The 20,578-nt window shown below is 40.4% G+C and overlaps 2 protein-coding genes across 5 annotated transcripts in view; one reads left to right on the top strand and one right to left on the bottom strand.

Annotated features, from left to right (window-relative positions):
* GRIN3A (glutamate ionotropic receptor NMDA type subunit 3A) overlaps positions 1 to 20,578 on the bottom strand; it is a 150,901-nt gene that overhangs the window by 64,228 nt on the left and 66,095 nt on the right. The gene's annotated exons all lie outside the window — the stretch shown is intronic.
* On the top strand, positions 14,820 to 15,694 carry LOC112836545 (methyltransferase-like 26). The gene has a single exon (XM_025888379.2). The coding sequence runs from the start codon at positions 14,897 to 14,899 to the stop codon at positions 15,509 to 15,511; it is 615 nt and encodes a 204-aa protein (XP_025744164.1). The 5' UTR covers positions 14,820 to 14,896; the 3' UTR covers positions 15,512 to 15,694.

Genomic DNA, 20,578 nt, shown 5'->3' with positions numbered 1-20,578 from the left:
AAGATCTTCTGTCTCTGAGCCTAGTGCTCAGGTCATATGGCCCAATTTTTGCCTTTGCACAATTACCTCAGTCTGAAGTTCCCGTTTTCCCTTCCTCCTAGTCTTCCTAGAAAATCAAGATTAGATATATATCCTTTTAAAAGCCTCTCTGATCTTCCCAAGAAAGAGTTAACTATCCTCATGGGAGCTACTTCTCCCTTTTCCATATTTTTATTATTTCACTAATCACTGTGTGGCACGATTAGTTGTTTACTTGAATGTATTTCTTAAGGGAATATGGGTTTCCTTGAAAACTGTTTTAGAACCCACCACAACGCCTCATCATTAGTTTTGGAATTAAATGAATTGGTAGGAAGAACATGGAAGAAGAAATGAATGATTTCTTGCTAAAAGTTTTCAAGCATATTTTGATTTAGTCTTGCCTGCCATCTCAGTAAGGGTCCCCGAGTCAGGTGATAGGAAGAACAAAGAATTCATTGATTGAGCACATATATATCATATATCTGTGTCCTAGTTGATGGTCACTAGGACTAATATAGGTCTCTGTTCCTATAGAGAAAAATAGTTAACAAAAAGCAAACCACAGGGTTGCCTGGGTGGCTCAGTCAGTTCAGCGTCTGCCTTTGGCTCGGGTCATAATCTCAGGGTCCTGGAATGGAGCCCCACATCGGGCTCCTTGCTCAGTGGGGAGTCCGCTTCTCCCTCTCCCTCTGCCCCTGCCCTGCTTGTGCTCCCAATCTCTCTCAAACAAAAAAATAAAATGAAAAAAAAAAAAAAGCAAACCAGATAATTACAGATTAGTGATAAACTGAAGAGAAGAGAAAAGATGGTATGATGAGACAAAGTCAGGTGGGGAGGCCACTTCTGATAGGGCGGTCAGGGATACTGATATCCTCACTGGGTACTTAATGGTGAACACACTTCCTTTCCTCTTTTACTGTGGTGTTTTAATTTCAACTTGATTACACATTTTCTGAGGACAAAAATTATGTGCAATCTTCTTTATATCTTCCACAAACTCTAGGCGTGGAGAATAACTTGCTGGTTGATTTATTAGTCTGATAATGAGGGGGCACAATAAGCTCATTGTGTGTGTGTGTTCCTTTCAGATTTTAAAATTTATGCTACTTGCTTGGAGGGTTATTATAAGTCTGTAAATTCTACAAATAAATTTCATATTCCTTGGTAATATTTCTGGGCTTCTTCCGAGATTTCCTATTTAAAAATGGTCACAGGCTTTATTTTCAATGTTGGCTGTAATTCTTCCTGGAGAAGTCAAGGATGCATTTGGTCTTGGCCTACTGTTAGAGGTCTAAGAAAAGTAACTAGAGTGCATCCTCAGCCCTTGTATTAGATATAATTTGTCCCTCTTCATTCCTCTGGTCACCTACAACTCTGGAGAATTTAGATTTAACAAATAATCACAGAACATTGTCAGAGGCCGGCAATCTGCTCAGGGATTTTATATGCATTATCTTATAACTGCCTAAGGATAGTGCTAGGAGTAGGTATTATTTTCATTTCCATTTCTTAAGTGAGGAATTTGAGGTTTAGTATTTAAGCACCTTGTCCAGGATCACAAAGTCCAGTTATATTGCAGAGATAAGACTCAAAGGCCAGTTTTCTGACTTGAAACAGAATGTAGAGAACTTTCACTGGTTTTTGGCAAACGTTTATCAAGTGCCAGGCTCTGCACTAGGTTCTGCAAATACATTATCAAAATGGCATGGGGCAATTCTCATGAGATGCTTTCATGTCACCCATAAACCTCAGAAGAGAGAAGAAAAGAGAAACTGAAAGAAGGAGGAACAGGTTTGAGGTATTCTCTGTCGCAGTTTGTCTGTTTAGAAGAGGAGTTTTTGCATTCAACTCCCCAGACAGCCAGTAATTGCCAACATCCTCCTCCCCGCGAAGGCATAGTACCCTAGTGATGCAACTGACCACCAGCTGATTATGGATGCCAGGCAGTAAATGCTGCGCAATGCCCTATGGCTGGAGTTTTCATGCTTTTCCCAACCTCCATGGACCAGGGATGCCTGGGGCTTGGGCAGGCTGGTGAAGAAGCTCATATTTTTCTTCACTGCAAACTAGTCAAGTCAACGTGTCTTTTATGAGACTTGGTTTTCTATCAGTATTTAGTTTTTATGTATTCAAACTTTCCTCTAATATGCATAATTGCTGAAAGAAAAGGGTTATAGAACAGCCATGAATTATGGCTTTTAGGGGAATGAACACTGCAGTTAATGTTGCAAGACGGCTTCCGTTATAATCCCGTTTTCACATCCTTATGATTTTTTAGGGAGGAGGAAGAATTTTCCTTTGAGCTAAAATTTTCCATGGTTGACTCAGCTCAAGGTGATTTTAAAAATGAAACACTTGCACAAATGTTTTCATTTATTCTTGAGTTATTGTAGTTGGAAAATGCTGTTCATTTGTACTCCAAGTATTATTAATGCATAAAAATTCCAAGTATGAATGGCTATTAACACTTCAGTCATTATATGACACTTGTCTCGGAGGTCAGCTAGATTCTTTCTTTATAGAACTATATTATAGCATTTACTGCAAAATGGTTAAAATATTTGTTTTCAGAGTTTCATTGTAATGTTTGATTGGCACACAGCTTTTCAGAGAGGAAATAAATATTTAGGTTACTTTTACTATTTTTAAATTTATGATGAACTCTAAAGTAACAAAATACATTTAAAAATAATTTCTATGCCTTTTGAACTATATTAATCAAGCTTTTAATTTTTTAGCTCAGGTCTTTTTTTTAGAGGGGGGAGGGGCAGAGGGAGAGGGAGGGGGATTCTTAAGCAGGCTCCATGGGAGCCCAACGTGGCGTTTGATCTCACAACCCTGAGATCATGACCTGAGCCGAAATCAAGAGTTGAATGCTTAACTGACTGAGCCACCCAGTGCCTCAGCTCAGGTCTGTTTTAAGTGTCTCTTGTAAATGGCACATTGTTGAGACTTTTTCTAAAACTGTCACTTTCTTAGTGAAGCCAACTTTCAAGGAGTAGAATTACTAATAATTACCATAAAACTAAAACCAATTCTTCCTATATCTAAGGATTTCTATTTAGAATTTGGGGCATGTGTTTAAGTCAGTATTTTGTCCTATTGGTTTGTGTCTCTAATTTGTTTTTTCCTCCTACCTATTATTTGATATTCTGAAATACAGTCTTTATTGTATCTAATTTTCATTTAATGTGTATGACTTTAGAGGATTTATTTATATTTAACTATGCTAAAGCTGTCAGTGTACCCCCTCACAAGATGAGAAAATATGTATATATAAAGTGTGATACAAATGAAAATTATATTATCACTGCAAATAATAATTTGAAATGACATTGAAATAATTTGAAATGATATTGAAATATTGTTGCGAGATGACTTGTGTAGTCAGTAACTCTTCCCTGCCTTTTCCATTTGGTGGCAAACTTTATATTCTTCAAAATGAATGACTATTCATCTTCCCTAGGTGACTGTTTCACATTAAATAACCTCTTCTTTTAGAATCTTGTACCTACTGTTCCATTCAACATAATATTTTATTTTAATTTTAATTCCAATATAGTTAACATACAGGGTTATTTTCAGGCAACACAATATTTTATGATCTTATCTGATTTTGTCATCCTAATTAGTTACTCCTTGAATATTATCTCTATAGTCTTTGAATCTTACTCTTTTTTTTTTTTTTGCGACTGGAGATGAGGCAGTTTATAAAAAATGGCCTAGTGTTGGGGCACCTGGGTGGCTCAGTCACTAAGCGTCTGCCTTTAGCTCAGGTCAGGATCCCAGGGTCCTGGGAAAGAGCCCTGCATCGGGCTCCCTGCTCGGCGGGAAGCCTGCTTCTCCCTCTCCCACTCCCCCTGCCTGTGTTCCCCCTCTCACTGTGTCTCTCTCTGTCAAATAAATAAATAAAATCTTAAAAAAAAAAAAGGCCTAGTGTTAAAAACAGACACATAGATCAATGGAACAGAATAGAGAGCCCAGAAATGGATCCTCAACTCTATGGTCAACTCATCTTCAACAAAGCAGCAAAGAATGTCCAATGGAAAAAGACAGTCTCTTCAACAAATGGTGTTGGGAAAACTGGACAGCCACATTCAGAAGAATGAAACTGGACCATTTCCTTACACCACACACAAAAATAGACTCAAAGTGGTTGAAAGACCTCAGTGTGAGACAGGAGTCCATCAACATCCTAAAGGAGAACACAGGCAGCAACCTCTTTGACCTCAGCCGCAGCAACTTCTTCCTAGAAACATCGCCAAAGGCAAGGAAAGCAAGGGCAAAAATGAACTATTGGGACCTCATCAAGATAAAAAGCCTTTGCAGAGCAAAAGAAACAGTCAACAAAACCAAAAGACAACCAACAGAATGGGAGAAGATATTTGCAAATGACATATCGGATAAAGGGCTAGTATCCAGAATCTATAAAGAACTTCTTAAACTCAACACCCAAAGAACAAATGATCCAATCAAGAAATGGGCAGAAGACAGGAATAGACATTTTTCCAAAGAAGACATCTAAATGGCCAATAGACACATGAAAAAGTGCTCAACATTGCTCGGCATCAGGGAAATCCAAATCAAAACCTCAATGAGATATCACCTCACACCAGTCAGAATGGCTAAAATTAACAAGTCAGGAATGACAGATGTTGGCAGGGATGCAGAGAAAGGAGAACCCTCCTAAACTGTTGGTGGGAATGCAAGCTGGTGCAGCCACTCTGGAAAACAGTATGGAGGTTCTTCAAAAAGTTAAAAATAGAGCTATCATACGATCCAGCAATTGCACTACTGGGTATTTACCCCAAAGATACAAATGTAGGGATCCAAAGGGGTATGTGCACCCCAATGTTTATAGCAGCAATGTCCACAATAGCCAAACTGTAGAAAGAGCCAAGATGTCCATCAACAGATGAATGAATAAAGAAGATGTGGTATATATATACAATGGAATATTATACAGCCATCAAAAGGAATGAGATCTTGCCATTTGCAACGACATGAATGGAACTGGAGAGTGTTATGCTGAGCGAAATAAGTCAATCAGAGAAAGACATGTATCATATGACCTCACTGATATGAGGAATTCTTAATCTCAGGGACAAACTGAGGGTTGCTGGAGTGGTGGGGGGTGGGAGGGATGGGGTGGCTGGGTGATAGACATTGGGGAAGATATGTGCTACGGTGAGCGCTGTGAATTGTGCAAGACTGTTGAATCACAGATCTGTACTTCTGAAACAAATAACGCAACATATTTTAAGAAAAAAAAAAGAAGAAGATAGCAGGAGAGGAAGAATGAAGGGGAGTAAGTCAGAGGGGGAGATGAACCAGGAGAGATGATGGACTCTGAAAAACAAACTGAGGTTTCTGGAGGGGAGGAGGGTGGGGGGATGGGTTAGCCTGGTGATGGGTATTAAAGAGGGCACGTTCTGCGTGGAGCACTGGGTGTTACACACAAACAATGAATCATGGAACACTACATCAAAAACTGATGATGTAATGTATGGTGATTAACATAACATAATAATAAAAAAAATGGCCTAGTGTTTTCTCATTGCAAATTCTGTTCTGGTGCACGTACATGTACATATATACATCTCTACACACATATCAAATGTACATACATACTATATTATATATACTATCTATTTCTCATACACACATACATACATTATATTATATAGAATATATATGCACATAATATTTGTATATAGGTGTATATATATAATGAGAAGTATGTATATACATTTTACTATACTGCATTCTTTTTCTTTTTTAGCAAACATACTTGACATGTAACATGGTGTAAATTTAAGGTGTACAGTGTGTTACTTTGATACATTTAAATATTGTAATGACTGCCATTCTAGTGATATTTATCACATTATATAGTTACAGTACAATACTGTTATCTGTATCATACTGTGCATTAGATCTCTATGGCTTATTTACTGCTTGTTACAAGTTTGCACCCTTTAAAAACATCAATTTTATTCCCCTATTCCCCATCTCCTGGTAACCACCATTTTACTCTGTTTTTTACGAGTTTGACTTTTTTAGATACCACATATGAGTGTTATCATTCAGTACTTGTCTTTCTCTAACTTATCTCAATTAGCACAACGTGCTCAAGGTCATTATTTTCTGATTCTCTCTCACTTTTTCCTCTAGCATAGCCACACAGCTGTTCCTACCATTTGGAGGGAGGCTAGATTTCTGTGCTTTCCTTTCAGGTCTCAATATCTTACTCTCAATATGTGCTTGGTAAGAAAAAGCTTTCCCCTCTTATCCTTTATAATTCTGACTCATCATACAGAGTTTAGCTCTGTACTTCCTCAAGGAGGCCTTCTCTGTGTCCCTCCCTTCCCATTTGGTCAGGTTCCTGTTAATACATTGGCATAATATTCTATTCATCATCATAACATTTATCTCAGAGTTACGGTTGTTTAATGTCTGATTCCTCTGCTAAAATGAAAGTTCTTTGAGGGGAGGGTTAGGGGTCGGACTTGTCTGTAGCTGTAACCCCAGCCTTTGTCTTAGAGGTAGACATATGGTGACTTTTACATATTTATGGAACGGATGGATGAATTGCCTGCCTGCCATTCTCATTTTAAAAAATAATTTCTATATTTGAAGTCATTAGTCAGTATGACTAGGCATTTAGTATAGTTCTTCCTATAATTGCCATAGAGAACAGGCTAGTTATGGTACTCAATGGCTGAAAGCATTTCAACAATTCTTGCCCATGGGGAGCTATAATTTCACCTTATGATATCATAAACCACTCAAGGATTTCATGTAGTTACCAGAACCTTGGGCTAAAATTATAACCCTGAAAGCCTCTGCTGCCTATTAGTCATTTGATACATGACAGAAAGCAAATATATTGTGCTTTCTTGGACTTCAGATTGGCTCTCAGTATACTGGCTGCTTGATTTCATTATGTGACCTGCAAAATACTCAGCTTTCTGGAAGTTCAAACCATCCAAAAACCTAAGGTAATTCACAAATACTAGATCTACATCAAGCAGTAAATAGATGAATTTCTTCTATGTTCTGATAATTATTTTTCTCAAATTATATTCCTGAAATGCTAGCAAAGCTTTGGGAGCCATGAATATTCCTACCCTTATATGCTGAATAAGTTTTGAATATGGTTTTATATGAGGCAGCACATTGCATTGAAATTGTGATGGATCTGAAATTAGGAAGCGTGGGTTTAAGTAGCAGCTTGAACTTTGGAAAAAAATCACTTAACTCTCCTTAGCCTCTGTCTTCTCTCCTATTTAAATGCCTTTTGTGCTACAGAGATGTAGGGGCTACACTGAGGTGCTGGCCTGAAGCATCTGGGAGGCAATGGAGTGCTTTACACATGGTTTGTGTCGTTCTTATTTGTCATACCAGAGAAACAAAATGGTCATTTTCTAAAAGCATATAAAAGTGAAAAGAAAACTGCTGGATCAGGATAAAAGCTTGAGTTTCCTCTATGTAATACTTTTCGTCTTTCAGTACTCCGTTGGAGCTAAGAATTTGCGCAAGAGCATGCTATGGTAACATGATGTGAATCCAGGGGCAGCACCTTTCATTCCTCCGGATGAGCTGGAAACAATGGTTTGTCAAGTGATTCACGAGATGTAAAGAGTGGGGTGAGAGATGGGTTAATCATGGTTCAGAGAAGAAGCTGACAAACTGGTTCCTATCTCCACAGAGGAAAGAACAAGAGTAAAAAGGCTTAAGAAGCAACACAAAGAAGAGTTTCCTTGCGCTGACAGCAGACCGGGGACAGAGACCAGGGAGTCTTTTCTGAAATTCTTTAGATGATGGACTGGTGTGTTGTTGGTCTGGCTAGAAGGCACAAGGTAGTGTAGATCAGTGTGATGGTGAGGAAGGTGGACGATGAAGAGCAAAACTGCATAGGTCCATTATCCAAGATGTTTACCGGCTGGGCTAAAATTTTAACTGGCCGGCTAGGGCTCTGAGCCAAAGCATCTCCCAGATGTTGGGAGACGACGAGAGCTAGAAGTCACTAGAACCTTGAAATTAACATGACACTAATTCTAAGATGGACATGGAGTTTAGTCCTGGAATACGTCATTGACTGGAGGTGAAAGGTAAGAATGGGGCCAGCAGCAAAGTGACCAGATGCTGGGTCATGTGGGAACTGACCAACAGTGATGCTTCTCCAGCTGTAGCACAGAAATGAAACAAACACCCAGGGATGGCGTTAAAATGCAGATTCTGGTTCAGCAGGACTGGAGTAGGGCCTGAGATTCTGCATTTCTAATAAGCCCCTGGAGATGCTAACATTGCTGGTCCCTGGACCTCACTTCTGAGGGGAAAGATCTAGACAGGGCATATTAAATTCTCCCTGAATGAGAATGGGATTGTTTTCTGAGCCTGTGGGGGGAAAGGTAAGGAGGAGGCCTGTGTCTGAACATGAGGCAAAAGTGGCCTCAGCTCCAAGTGAAGAGTGAGGGGAAACTGAGTCTTGGCAGCAAGCTAGGCTACCTGCCTCCTCCTCTGGACTCTTCTCGACAGATTTGATGGTTGGTGTCTTCTCCCTAAAATTCATCAAATGGTCCAATGGTACATATTTTCCTTGCTCTCTGTATTAAGTAGAATTATCTAGTCTAGATTAATAACCCATACAGGAAACTAACAGAAGTATCACCTCTTTCAGGGAACATTTGTGTTCTCTTGAAATATATGCAGTATTATATAGGAGCCACCTGGAGGAAAATTTCCTAATATGAAGAAATGGCTGTTGGGAGAATTTCAGGACCTGTGCCAGGAAGAAAGAGTTGAGATGCCCCTGATATCACTGTATTCTAGTGGTGAGCAACCCTTGTACAAGGGTGCCAATTCAGTAAAACTAAGACTGTTTATAGCATGTTTTTACAGATTGTTTTATTTTATATGCTTATTTTGTATAATCTATTTTTTAACTTGACTATGTATCTAGCTCATTTTTTTTCTTAACAGCAACATTTGTATTTCAGTGGAAGAATGTGCCCTACTTTAGCCCATCTCCTCTTAATGACTAGAGATTATTCCTAGACTTTCAACAGTATAAACAATATCCTGATGAACAGAGACTGATTCAGTCTCTCTTCTGAATAAAACCAATGTGAACTGAGCGGTGCTGAAAGTGGAGTGGAGTAACAGTTTGAGGGATTTCCCAGAGATTAATTAGCACCAGGGCTCATGCTTCCTTTGGAAACCCTGAACCGCAGCCCAGAGAAGAGAAGCTGCCATGGCACAGGAATGGTGGCAGGGGAGCAGGGCGGCATGCGCGGCTGCGACGGCGGCGCCACAGGGAGACAGTGTGGATGAATACCGCGTTTACCAAGTGCCCGGAAGGACATATTCCCGCGGCAACACTTCTCTGGGTAGGGCGTTAGTGATGACGGCGGTGAGGGTGGAGTAGGAGTAAATCCTTCCTGGATCTGTGTCTCTCACTTCATCCCATATGAACCGTGTGCACAAATTCAAATGCCGCAGCCTCAGCAGCAGTCCCAGCCCCTGAATCACCTTTGTGTGCGAGCAGCTTTCCCAGACTAAGTCCAGGGGTGGGGAACGGACTACTTAAAAGGCATCAGGTTGCGGGGCGGGGGGTGGTGCATGGGTGGCTCAGTCACTTCGGGGCGTCTGACTTTGGCTCAGGTCATGATCTCAGGGTCCTGGGGTCTGCCCCGCGTTAGGCTCCTAGCTCAATGGGGAGTCTGCTTGTCCCTCCCCCTCTTCCCCTGCCCTTCCCCCTGCTCGTGCTCTCTCTCTCTCTCAAATAAATAATTAAAAAAAATACATCAAGTTGGGAAGAACATTCTTACTGCATGCGACAATGAAATACTGAACAGGAATAATAAGTCAGGTTTTGTTGGGTATGAATCCTGCCTCTACCATTTATTAGTTAGATGGCTTTGAACAAGTTACCTAATTTCTTTTAGCCCCATTTCCTCATCTGTGTGGATGTAGTAAAATTTAAATGAGAAAAATCCATGTAAAGCAGTTAGCACAATCTCTGGAACATGGTATCCAACAAATTTATTATCATTATTATTTATTGATGCTATTTTCACTTCCTGCCCCTGAAACTGTATCAGAGGTCTTATTATAAAGCTAATACATACATACATATGAAGGTTCATATGTATACCCTCAGGATTGATCATTTTAAACATGTAAATCACAGGAGATACATATTTTATATGCTTACATTCATTTATATTCTTATTTGCCAATAGAGTCACCTCCATTAATTTTATATGTTCAGATCATTTATAGAAAAAAAAATTCCAGTTCAAATATAACTTAAGGAAACATTAATGGGTCTTGTTTTGGTTGGCACTGTTTGAATTTTCTGTCATTTGGCATTTTTGTAGATAGCAGCTTCCTAGTAAAATGCCATAAGTGCAGTTCTTGAGTCTGAAAAATACTAATGGATTCTGACAAAACATTCTGAAGTCAAGCTATAAATAACATCATATATATTATATATACATTATGTATTATGTATACATTATACATATATACCTATATGATATATACACAATACATACATTATACACAGTATATATAATATATACAATATATACATTATATACACATACATATTTTTTACATAGATGTATCTGTGCAGTTGGCTGGAGCAGTCTTGTATGCAGCTGCAGTTGGGAAAAGTGAGTCCTAACTTGGCTTAATTTCCCAGACCGAGTTCATAATGGAGCTGAGCTCCCAGTTAAGCATCCTGACATGCCACTGGATGGAGACACAGGGTGGTTAGGTCATGCTAGCTTCTAAGCTGATTAAGGATCAAAATGTGAAGTTGAGGCTAATTCATAAGAATCCAACACTCACCTTAATTCACAGTTTGTGGAGCTAAAATATATATATTTTAGACATAAAAGAAGCCCCTTCAGGAGTTGCCTGCAACTTCTTCAGACACGTAGAGAGATTTATTGAGCGTGAAAATGAGGTTCATCACAGAGCAAACTCTCAAACCTTAGTTGCATCAACCTTTTTATCTATCTAACAACAGGATTTTGTCCTTTGTATCACCCTATATTGTCTCCTACTGCGGATTTCCTTCTATTCATTCCATGGCATTGAATATGAGTGTGGTGTGAATGCTTGTGAGATCAGGCAGAGGTAGGCAAGATGTGTCCAGCAGGACAGAGGCAGAGGGTGGGAGCTCTTCTCACTTGCAGTTGGAGGGTGTAGCCACGAGATTACCACATTATGTCTAAGAATGACTTGGAGTAACTTAGCTCTCCATAATTACAAATATGTGTGTCCACTGAACGTGTATTAACTTTTAAAGTAGTATAAATGTCTGTGTATGAACACACAGTTGATAGACACGTGTACTAATAATTGTTTATAATTATATAAGATGTGAATATTTATAGATATCCTATGATATATTTATTGATACAGAAAGTATGCATAAAGATAGTGCTTGCTAAGCAGACTACTAATGTAAAGAAAGTTAGAAACCAATTTTCCCCTAATTTAAGAGAAAGGTTTGCAAAAATTTGGCACATTCTCTGTATTCAAATGAAGGAAGTGATCTTAGACATTCATTGATGCAAATCCAGCAGGGTGTCTAATTGAAAACACTTTGCTGCCGTTAGTATGAATTACTGTATCTATTTGAAAGTCATAAAACTGCAGTTATTCAAAAAATTCTATGAAGATGCTATCTCAAAAATAGTTTGGAAGTAGGTGAAGAAGTAAACAGATCGCATGCTCATTTGTTCAGTTTTCCATTTAATCAATGTGAATTAGCAAAATCTTTTTGATTTTCCAAAGTTGTTTGAATTGAAAACAGTCAGGAAGGGAAGGGAAATACCGTTTTTCAACTCCTAATAGGTATCAGGTACTGTGTGTCTGATCTTTACTGGAGCATTAAATGTTTCTAACCCAACTCCACAATCTGCTGCCAGGGACCCAGAACCACCCAGGCTGGGGCCGCATTACCTGTCTCATGCTCTCATTCAAGGAAACCAGCTCGATCCTTGGCTCCACTATGGGCAGCATGGTCTTAGCTTTTCTTTGCTCTGATGCCCTGATTGTACCAAACTCATGGCTCCAACACTCCAGGTCACTTTTTGATATCATTTGGAACTTATCTGGGTATACTCTCCAACTGCAAGTGAAAGGTGTTCCTATCTTCTACCTCTCTTCTACTGGACACATACTGATCACCTCTGCTTGGCCTCATGACAAGTCCATTATTTACCCAACACTTCTCTAACTGAGTGGTAGCTATATGCTTAGGTTTTGGGGATACAGGTGTTTTATTTTATATAGATCTGGTCTCCACTCTCATGGAGTTTATAATTTAGTGGTAGATGGAATCAGAACTTCAGCTAAATATTTCACATCCATTTTTTCCTGTAATCCTCACAGAGGCCATGGCAAGTAACTTGCCAAACTCACTACGATTGAGGCATACATCACACTTAGATCTGTCCAATACTAAATTTTGCCCTTTGTATCATATAGTACATTGCCCCTTACTGTGGCTTTCCTTCTGTTTGTTCCATAGCCTCTAGGAGGAGCATGGTTTTAAATGGTCTTTTGAAAGGGTGCTTTTGAATCAAAAGAACTGATTTCAAAGTAATCCCTATAGAAAACTATAGCCCTATTCCAATGATGCTATTTTTCATTCATTCATTTTATTTTATTTTTTAAAAGATTTTATTTATCTGAGATAGAGCAAGAGAGAGAACACAGAGGGGGAGGGAGAAGCAGACTCCCCACTGAGCAGAGAACCCGATGCAGGACTCGATCCCAGGACCCTAAGATCATGACCTGAGCCGAAGGCAGATGCTTAACTGACTGAGCCACCCAAGTGCCCCTCATTCATTTATTAATCGAACAATATTTACTGAATATTTACTGTTCACCCAACACTGTGAGAATCTAGTGGTGAGCAGGACACACTGGGACAATTAACAAGAAAACAAATGGATGACATGATAATTTCAGATTGTGCTAAGTCCTACGAATAAACTGAGTGGTAATGACAATTTGCTTCTGAAAGTGTGGAAAAGCTCAGCATCTTTAAAATGTAAACATTTCACTACAGGAGGGCTACTCATTGAGGAAGTCTACCTGTCTGGACGTGAAAGTCTGCAGACAGCAGCAGTACGTGTGGAGAAAACACTGTTGTTGTGACTACTGTCTCATGTCTACGTTATTCTCATTCTTACTTGGCTTATTATGTCCTTCCTCGTTTCATAAATAATCCATGAACATTGTAGGAAATATGGAGTGGAAATAATGAAACAAATATTTCCTGTAATTACACTGCTCAGGTATCAGTGCTATTAATGTTATATTTCCTTCTCGTCCCTTCTCTTTATAGTGGTACATATGCCTATTACAAAACTGGAAATACAGCATATGGCTTTATATCCCAACTTTTCACTTTCTCTTATATTTTGATATTTAATTAAAAAATTTTTAAAAGATTTTATGTATTTATTTATTTGAGAGAGAGAATGAGAGATAGAGAGCACGAGAGGGAGGAGGGTCAGAGGGAGAAGCAGACTCCCTGCTGAGCAGGGAGCCCGATGTGGGACTCAATCTCGGGACTCCAGGATCATGACCTGAGCCGAAGGCAGTCGCTTAACCCACTGAGCCACCCAGGTGCCCTAAAATTTTTTTTTTTTTATAATTTTTTTAGTTGAAGTATGGTTGACATATATTACTATATTTCAGGTGTATGGTTTTTTGACATTCTAAAAGGCTCTTCAAAATCATCTCTACTGGCTACATTTTCATAGCACATAGGAATATTAGGAACATTATAATGCATTAATTGTGTTATTGTTGGACATTTAGATGGTTTCCAAGTTTTTGTTATTTTGAGTAACACTGCAATGAATCTTTGTAATAAATTATTGTCCATATATTAAGTTACTTCCTTTGGATAGATTCCTAGAAGTGGAAGTCAAGGGTGAAAGGGCATAAAGAAACCCTTTTAAGGCTCTTGATAGAAATGGCCAAATTGATTTATGAACTATTGTACCAACCTACCCTCCCAATAGCAGGGTATGCTGGTGCCAGTCTCAATGTACTTCAACCAAGATTGAGAACTATCAGTAAAAGATTCCTAATATGATAGCTAAAAATATCATCTCATTACTGTTTCAATTAGCATTTCTTTGATTACAAGTAAGATTTAACTTTTTTTTGTATTTTTTGGTCAATTTTATTTCTTTTTTGAATTGCTAGTTAATATTCCTTATTTACTATCTGATTTTGACATTACTTAATGTATATCTTGCTCTCTTCCTGAAAAGATTTAAGGCAGCAGCTTAAAGGTCACCCAAAATACAAGACAGCATAAATTAAAATAGAATGAAGCAGAAAAAAAAACCAAAACAAAATGAAGCCAGGAACGACGTTTTTTTTTAAAATGCATACTGCAATGAAAATAAATCTGCTGTTAGTGGGCAAGAAATTTGCCTCCAAGCTTTCTAGAAGTTAGCTCAGAGGGAGAATCTTGCCATTTATCCAGTTCACAGTGATGAGAAAGAGAGACAGAGAACTGTTCAAGATACATGTAATTAATATTGGTATTAAAATCTGACAAGACTTTTCACTATTCTTATTTTGTGTCCCCTAGTTGGTCAGACACAATGTAAGTTGCTTTACTTGGATTATTTTAACTTCCATAACCACTCGGTGGGAGCGGGTAATATATTAATGTCTTTTACAACAGTGCCTGTCTTATGGGAGTGTCAATGAGTGTTAGAAATTCTGTTATTGCCCCGGCGGGCCGCGCGGCGTCGGACTGCAGCGCCTGGTGGGTCTCGCGGCCACTGACTGCGGCTACCGGCGGGCAGGCTGAGCTGCTGCGATGCTGGTGGCGGCGGCGGCCGAGCGGAACAAGGAGCCCATCCTACGCGTGCTGCGGCAGTACATGGACCCGGCCCAGCGCGGCGTCCGCGTGCTGGAGGTGGCCTCAGGCTCCGGCCAGCACACGGCCCACTTCGCGCGGGCCTTCCCCCACGCCGAGTGGCAGCCGTCCGACGTGGACCAGCGCTGCCTGGACAGCATCTCGGCCACCACTCAGGCTCAGGGGCTGTCCAACGTGAAGGCCCCGCTGTACCTGGACGTGACCTGGGATTGGGAGCACTGGGGCGGGATCCTGCCCCAGTCGCTGGATCTGCTGCTGTGCATCAACATGATCCACATCAGCCCCCTGAACTGCACCGAGGGGCTCTTCAGGGCAGCGGGACATCTGCTCAAACCCAAGGCGCTGCTGATCACCTATGGGCCTTATGCCGTCAATGGGAAGATCACTCCGCAGAGTAACGTGGATTTTGATCTGACTCTTAGATGCAGGAATCCTGAGTGGGGGCTGCGGGACACGGCCCTCCTGGAGGACCTGGGCCAAGCCAGCGGCCTGCTCCTTGAAAGGATGGTGGACATGCCGGCCAACAACAAGTGCCTGATATTTCGGAAAGAATAACTGCACCTGCTCTCGCCTGTTTGTGTTTCCACCAAGACCCCCCCCCTCCCCTGGACCAAACCCAGAGGCCAGCCCCTGTCTCCCAGGGCTGGGCCATGAGGACTGGCCTTGCCTGGTCTGGGGGCTCTTGGCTGATGGCCACAGGGCTGCCTAGAACCTGGGAATAAAGTGTTGTCTGCTGCTCAAAAAAAAAAAAAAAAAAAAAAAAAGAAATTCTGTTATTAATACTAATATTAAGTATCTCATTATCTAGAAGAATAAATCCCTTGAATCTTCTTCTTTTTTTTTTAAAGATTTATTTATTTGAGAGAGAGAGAATGGGAGAGATAGAGAGCACGAGAGGGCAGAGGGTCAGAGGGAGAAGCAGACTCCCTGCCGAGCAGGGAGCCCGATGTGGGACTCGATCCCGGGACTCCAGGATCATGACCTGAGCCGAAGGCAGTCGCTTAACCAACTGAGCCACCCAGGCGCCCCCCTTGAATCTTCTTTTTTAAGATTAAATTATATATATATATTTTTAGAAGATTCAGCAACAATCACCCAAGTCAACAAAAAAGTCCTTTGGTATTTTCTTTGGAAATGTTTCACACCTATTAACTAATCAAGGGGAAATTTACCATCTTTAAAAATTCAGTCTTCCAATTCAGTAATATGGCAGTTTGCTTCTTTGTTTATAATTGATTAAAACAGTCTTACTGAGCTATAATTCACATACCAGACAATTCACCCATTTGGAGTGTATAACTCAATAGTTTTTAGTATGTGCAAGATACACAGAACCATCAACACACTCAATTTTCTATCCAAATCATTTTAATTTGTACATTAGAAAGTGTTTTAATGCAATCCTCATGGAGAACACTTCCCTGATCTATTAGAGTTTTTGCTGCCAGAGAGAATGGGATGTGCCTCCTATTAAGTTTTCTAGCTGGAAGTACATGGAGACTGTGGGAAGGGCGGCTCTTCTTAGACTATAGCATTTCTCAGATTTTTTTCTTCTTTTGAGAAATTTTCTCTCTAAAATGTCTGTCCTTTTTACTTGTCCTACTCTTGTCCCCCTCTGTCGGGCTTTCCAGTCTCTCGTAGCTCATGATGGAGTGGCCACAACTGCAGTTCTCTCTCTCTGGTCTTGGGGCTTCTGCACAGGCTCTTTTCCTAACACCTCCTGAGACTCCTTTTTAGCTCACTTACATTCTTCAGATCTCAGCCGGGCTGGGGGCCTTCTCTGATTCTCCAGTGGATCGGGTCTCCTGTGAGGCTCTCAGATTCTCGTGTATTTTCTTCTACAGGAACTTACCATGGTTTAAATCATTAGCTGATTTATGTGCTCCCTTGATGAGTGTCTTTCTTTCCCACTAAACTCCATGTTACAAGGGCGGTGTCAGTTTTCTCACTGCTAAACTCTCAGCCACCGAGCATGGTGCCCAGAACAGAAGCTACTGTTACTGGATGAATTAACCTCACCTCCAACTCCATGTTCCGTCTCATCTGCCTTGGAGTTCTGGCACCCCTCCTTTGTTGAAGCCAGCCTTTATTGCATGAATTCATATATTTTATTGGGCAGCCACATGCTGTTATATGAAGATCAATAAAGGTGGTTTTTATTATTTGGGGAAATGCTTATCATTTCCTACTAGAGCTATGAGAGAGTCCTTTACTTCAAGATTTCTGGTTAAAGTTTGCTCTTGCCTTCACAGCAGGTCTATTTAATTTTTAATATTTACTTGAATGTTCACCAGGATTGTTTTTCTAAAGCAGCACCATCATTTGCCTGTACAAAAATGACACTAGCCTCATATTCCCTCTAAGGAGCTGATTTTTTTTTTGTATTAGACACACAGAGCTAAAGGGGCATTTTATGTGAGAAGCTAGAAAAGAACTAGAAGGTCCATTAAAATCAGCAAGTAGCTCATTTTGAATGCTCATGTATCCTTTCAGCTGGGCTAGTTCAACTCAATGAGAAGAGGTGGAGCTTTATTTCTTAGTGTACTTTGTGCTTTATAAAGGGATGTTCTCATCTTGTCTTGTATCTCTGCAAATCGAATGTCAGTGGCTGGGAGGTTCTAAGAATGCCTAGGTCTACACCTTAGATCACACACCTAGAGGAAGACTTTGCTGGATAAAAATAATATGGCGGTTTCTATCCACCTGTCAATCATCCCAAAATGCTACGAGGAAATGGTTTTGGATGATGAGGCAATGAGTGCTTGCTTCCATTTGTCTACTTTACCCTATTTTCTGCATTGCCTATAATGAATAGTGCTAGTTTTATGTCGGAGAAATACCCACATAAGCTCTATTAAATATATCACTCATAAATTCTTGCTTTCATGGTCTCATGCTTCAAGAGCCCACCCACTTTGAAGCATGGAGCTTACTTCCCAGAAGAGGTGGTGGGAGACTGGGAGAAACTACATATATTACTGTTAGTGTAAAATAAACTATTCTGGCAAAAATAGTTAAGTGAGGAAAGAACCATCTCTTGAATTTCATTTGCACAGTGGCCCAGGCCCTCTTCCTTGGGGTTAGCTACAGGAGCAGCCAGCAACAAGATGATTTCTTCCCTCTGACCCCCGTCAGTAAAAGAGAGAAGTATTCCAACCTGCCTTGGCTCCTGCAACATGTAGTGAATCATAAACTGGTCTGCCCTGCACAGTATTTTGCTTTTCATTTTATTTGATTCAAAGTGGTTGGTTGAAGCCAGTGAATCTCAACTCTGAAATGGTGATAAAATACTCATGCTCTTAACAGTTTTATTAATTGTGATAAATGTATAGCCAGCATGCTAAACAATTATGATCAAGAAGAAATACGGTGCTATTACATTCACTCTAAGTTATCTGATATCATGGTTACAAATACTTATGTGGCCAAGACTCAATTTACTGATGGGTTGTGTATAAATACAGATCACAAATCTCACTTTTTAAGTCGATAGGTTTTCATCCAAACACATTTTCCCATAGGAATATTTTATAGGTCGTGTTTGGATTCCAAGACTGATATTAAAAAAAGAAAAAGCTGTAGCTCAAATTTTCAGCTAGAAATATAAAACAGTTCCCAGAAAACCCCACTATTATTACAATTTAAAATACTATATGCAACAGAAAAGTAGTTTTAAGGGAAGAGGAGATGGAACTTTGGGGAGTCCCTTTCTCAGATCTGGGGGCTTAGCAGGCCTCTAAAAGCTGAAGACATCTATTCCTAGGAGCACGTTTCTTCAAAAGGTGCTTCTAGAAAAGTCTGAGAGGTGTGATTCTCAAAGTTTTCAGGCACACAATCATAACGGGGAGGTACAGGGAGATTATCCCAAGGTAACTAAAGAAGAGTTAGAGAAGGCATTAATGTGGAGGCACAGGGAAATTTGCCTGAGATGAATTAACTGAGCTCTGAGGACTGGAACTGGGATGAGAATGGCAGCATGGTATCCTGGGGGCGGTCCTAATATCTAGCAAGTGAGGAGCATGGAAGGAGATGAAAAGAAATTAGATTGTGAGTCCGGGGTAGAAGTATCTTCAGAGTGTGACCAATATGCCATCATGTCACCTTTCATTCAGATTGAGGGGATTTTCACCTTACAGCAGACAAACAAATGTCCCAAGAAAACTACAGAGATCTGTGACTTCTACATAAATGATACGTTTTCACTTACTTGAACTAAAATGCCATCAAGCGAATTTGAATGGAGTTTGGAAAAATACTAGGAAAAAGCAAACCATATAGGCCCAGCTTCACCAGACATAAAACACACACACACACAAACAGGCACACGCACGCACTAACAATTCTCAGTTTGGCCTGGGCCCTGATCAGCCTTTGTCCTCTGATAACCGCTGACAAGAAGCTAGGCACAGCAGATAGGATAATATCAATCTTCACCTCAAAAAAGTAAAAATCCAAGCTCTAGAGAGAGGGGCACTCAAGGGTCTGTGAGACTTTGTTTTTTTTTTTTAAAGATTTTATTTATTTATTCACGAAAGACAGAGAGAGAGAGAGAGAGAGAGAGAGAGGCAGAGGGAGAAGCAGGCTCCCAAGGAGCAGGGAGCCCGATGCGGGACTCGATCCCAGGACCCTGGGATCATGACCTGAGCTGAAGGCAGACGCTTAACCATCTGAGCCACCCAGGCGCCCTCTGTGTGACTTTGTTACAGGGCACCTTTATCTCCTTAATTCTCCATCTCGTCTCTCCACAAATTCTGTTCTCCAACACCATGGGACTTCTTCATGTCTGCTGCTTTCTTTCAGACAGCAATTTTTCTCCCTACCACCTTCTCCCTTGGGGATCTCATACTCTCCGAGAGCTTTAATACACAAGATCACCTCTCTGGCCAGGATTCCCATGCTTCACTCATTCCTGAACTCTGGCTTCCAAATGCCTACTGGATCTCCCCTGGATGACCAAAACAGATTTTAAAATGCCACATGTGAAACTGAACTGATCACCGTATTTTCTAGTCCATAAACTGCCTTCTCCGCTCCCTTGAATGGTACCAGCATCTCAGACACTGAGGCCTGTGACTTGGAAGGTGATTCTTTGTTGCCTTTCACACTCAGTTCATCGCCAAGTCACCCCCTGATTTCTTGCATCTGTTTTCTTTTTGTCAGGGACTAGAGCTACAACTTCTGTTCACGGTCTTTCTCTTCTAATCTGGTTTATGTGCTGCTACCACAGCAACCATTCTAAATGGATACTCTGCCATTCCATTGTTCAAGAATGTCAGTGCATCTCTATTGTCAGATGAAGTTCACTAGTCTTAGCTTGATGTCAAAGATCTTCTGTTATGTCAACTAAACTTAATTTTTATTTTTTTATTTTTTTATTTTTTATTTTTTTTTGAAGATTTTATTTATTTGAGAGAGAGAATGAGAGATAGAGAGCACGAGAGGGAAGAGGGTCAGAGGGAGAAGCAGACTCCCTGCTGAGCAGGGAGCCCGATGCGGGACTCGATCCCGGGACTCCAGGATCATGACCTGAGCCGAAGGCAGTCGCTTAACCAACTGAGCCACCCAGGAGCCCTAAACTTAATTTTTAGACATGGATCCCACCTCCCTCCTTTCATGGAACAT

This window comes from Callorhinus ursinus, unplaced genomic scaffold (assembly GCF_003265705.2).
Source record: "Callorhinus ursinus isolate GAN/ISIS: 27379988/994484 unplaced genomic scaffold, GSC_fseal_2.0 scaffold24, whole genome shotgun sequence".
Taxonomy (NCBI): domain Eukaryota; kingdom Metazoa; phylum Chordata; class Mammalia; order Carnivora; family Otariidae; genus Callorhinus; species Callorhinus ursinus.
This window is presented reverse-complemented; position numbering and strand designations above follow the sequence as displayed.

Coding starts and splice junctions, on each gene's coding strand:
- LOC112836545 (XM_025888379.2), top strand. CDS start 14,897: ATGCTGGTGGCGGCGGCGGCCGAGCGGAACAAGGAGCCCATCCTACGC.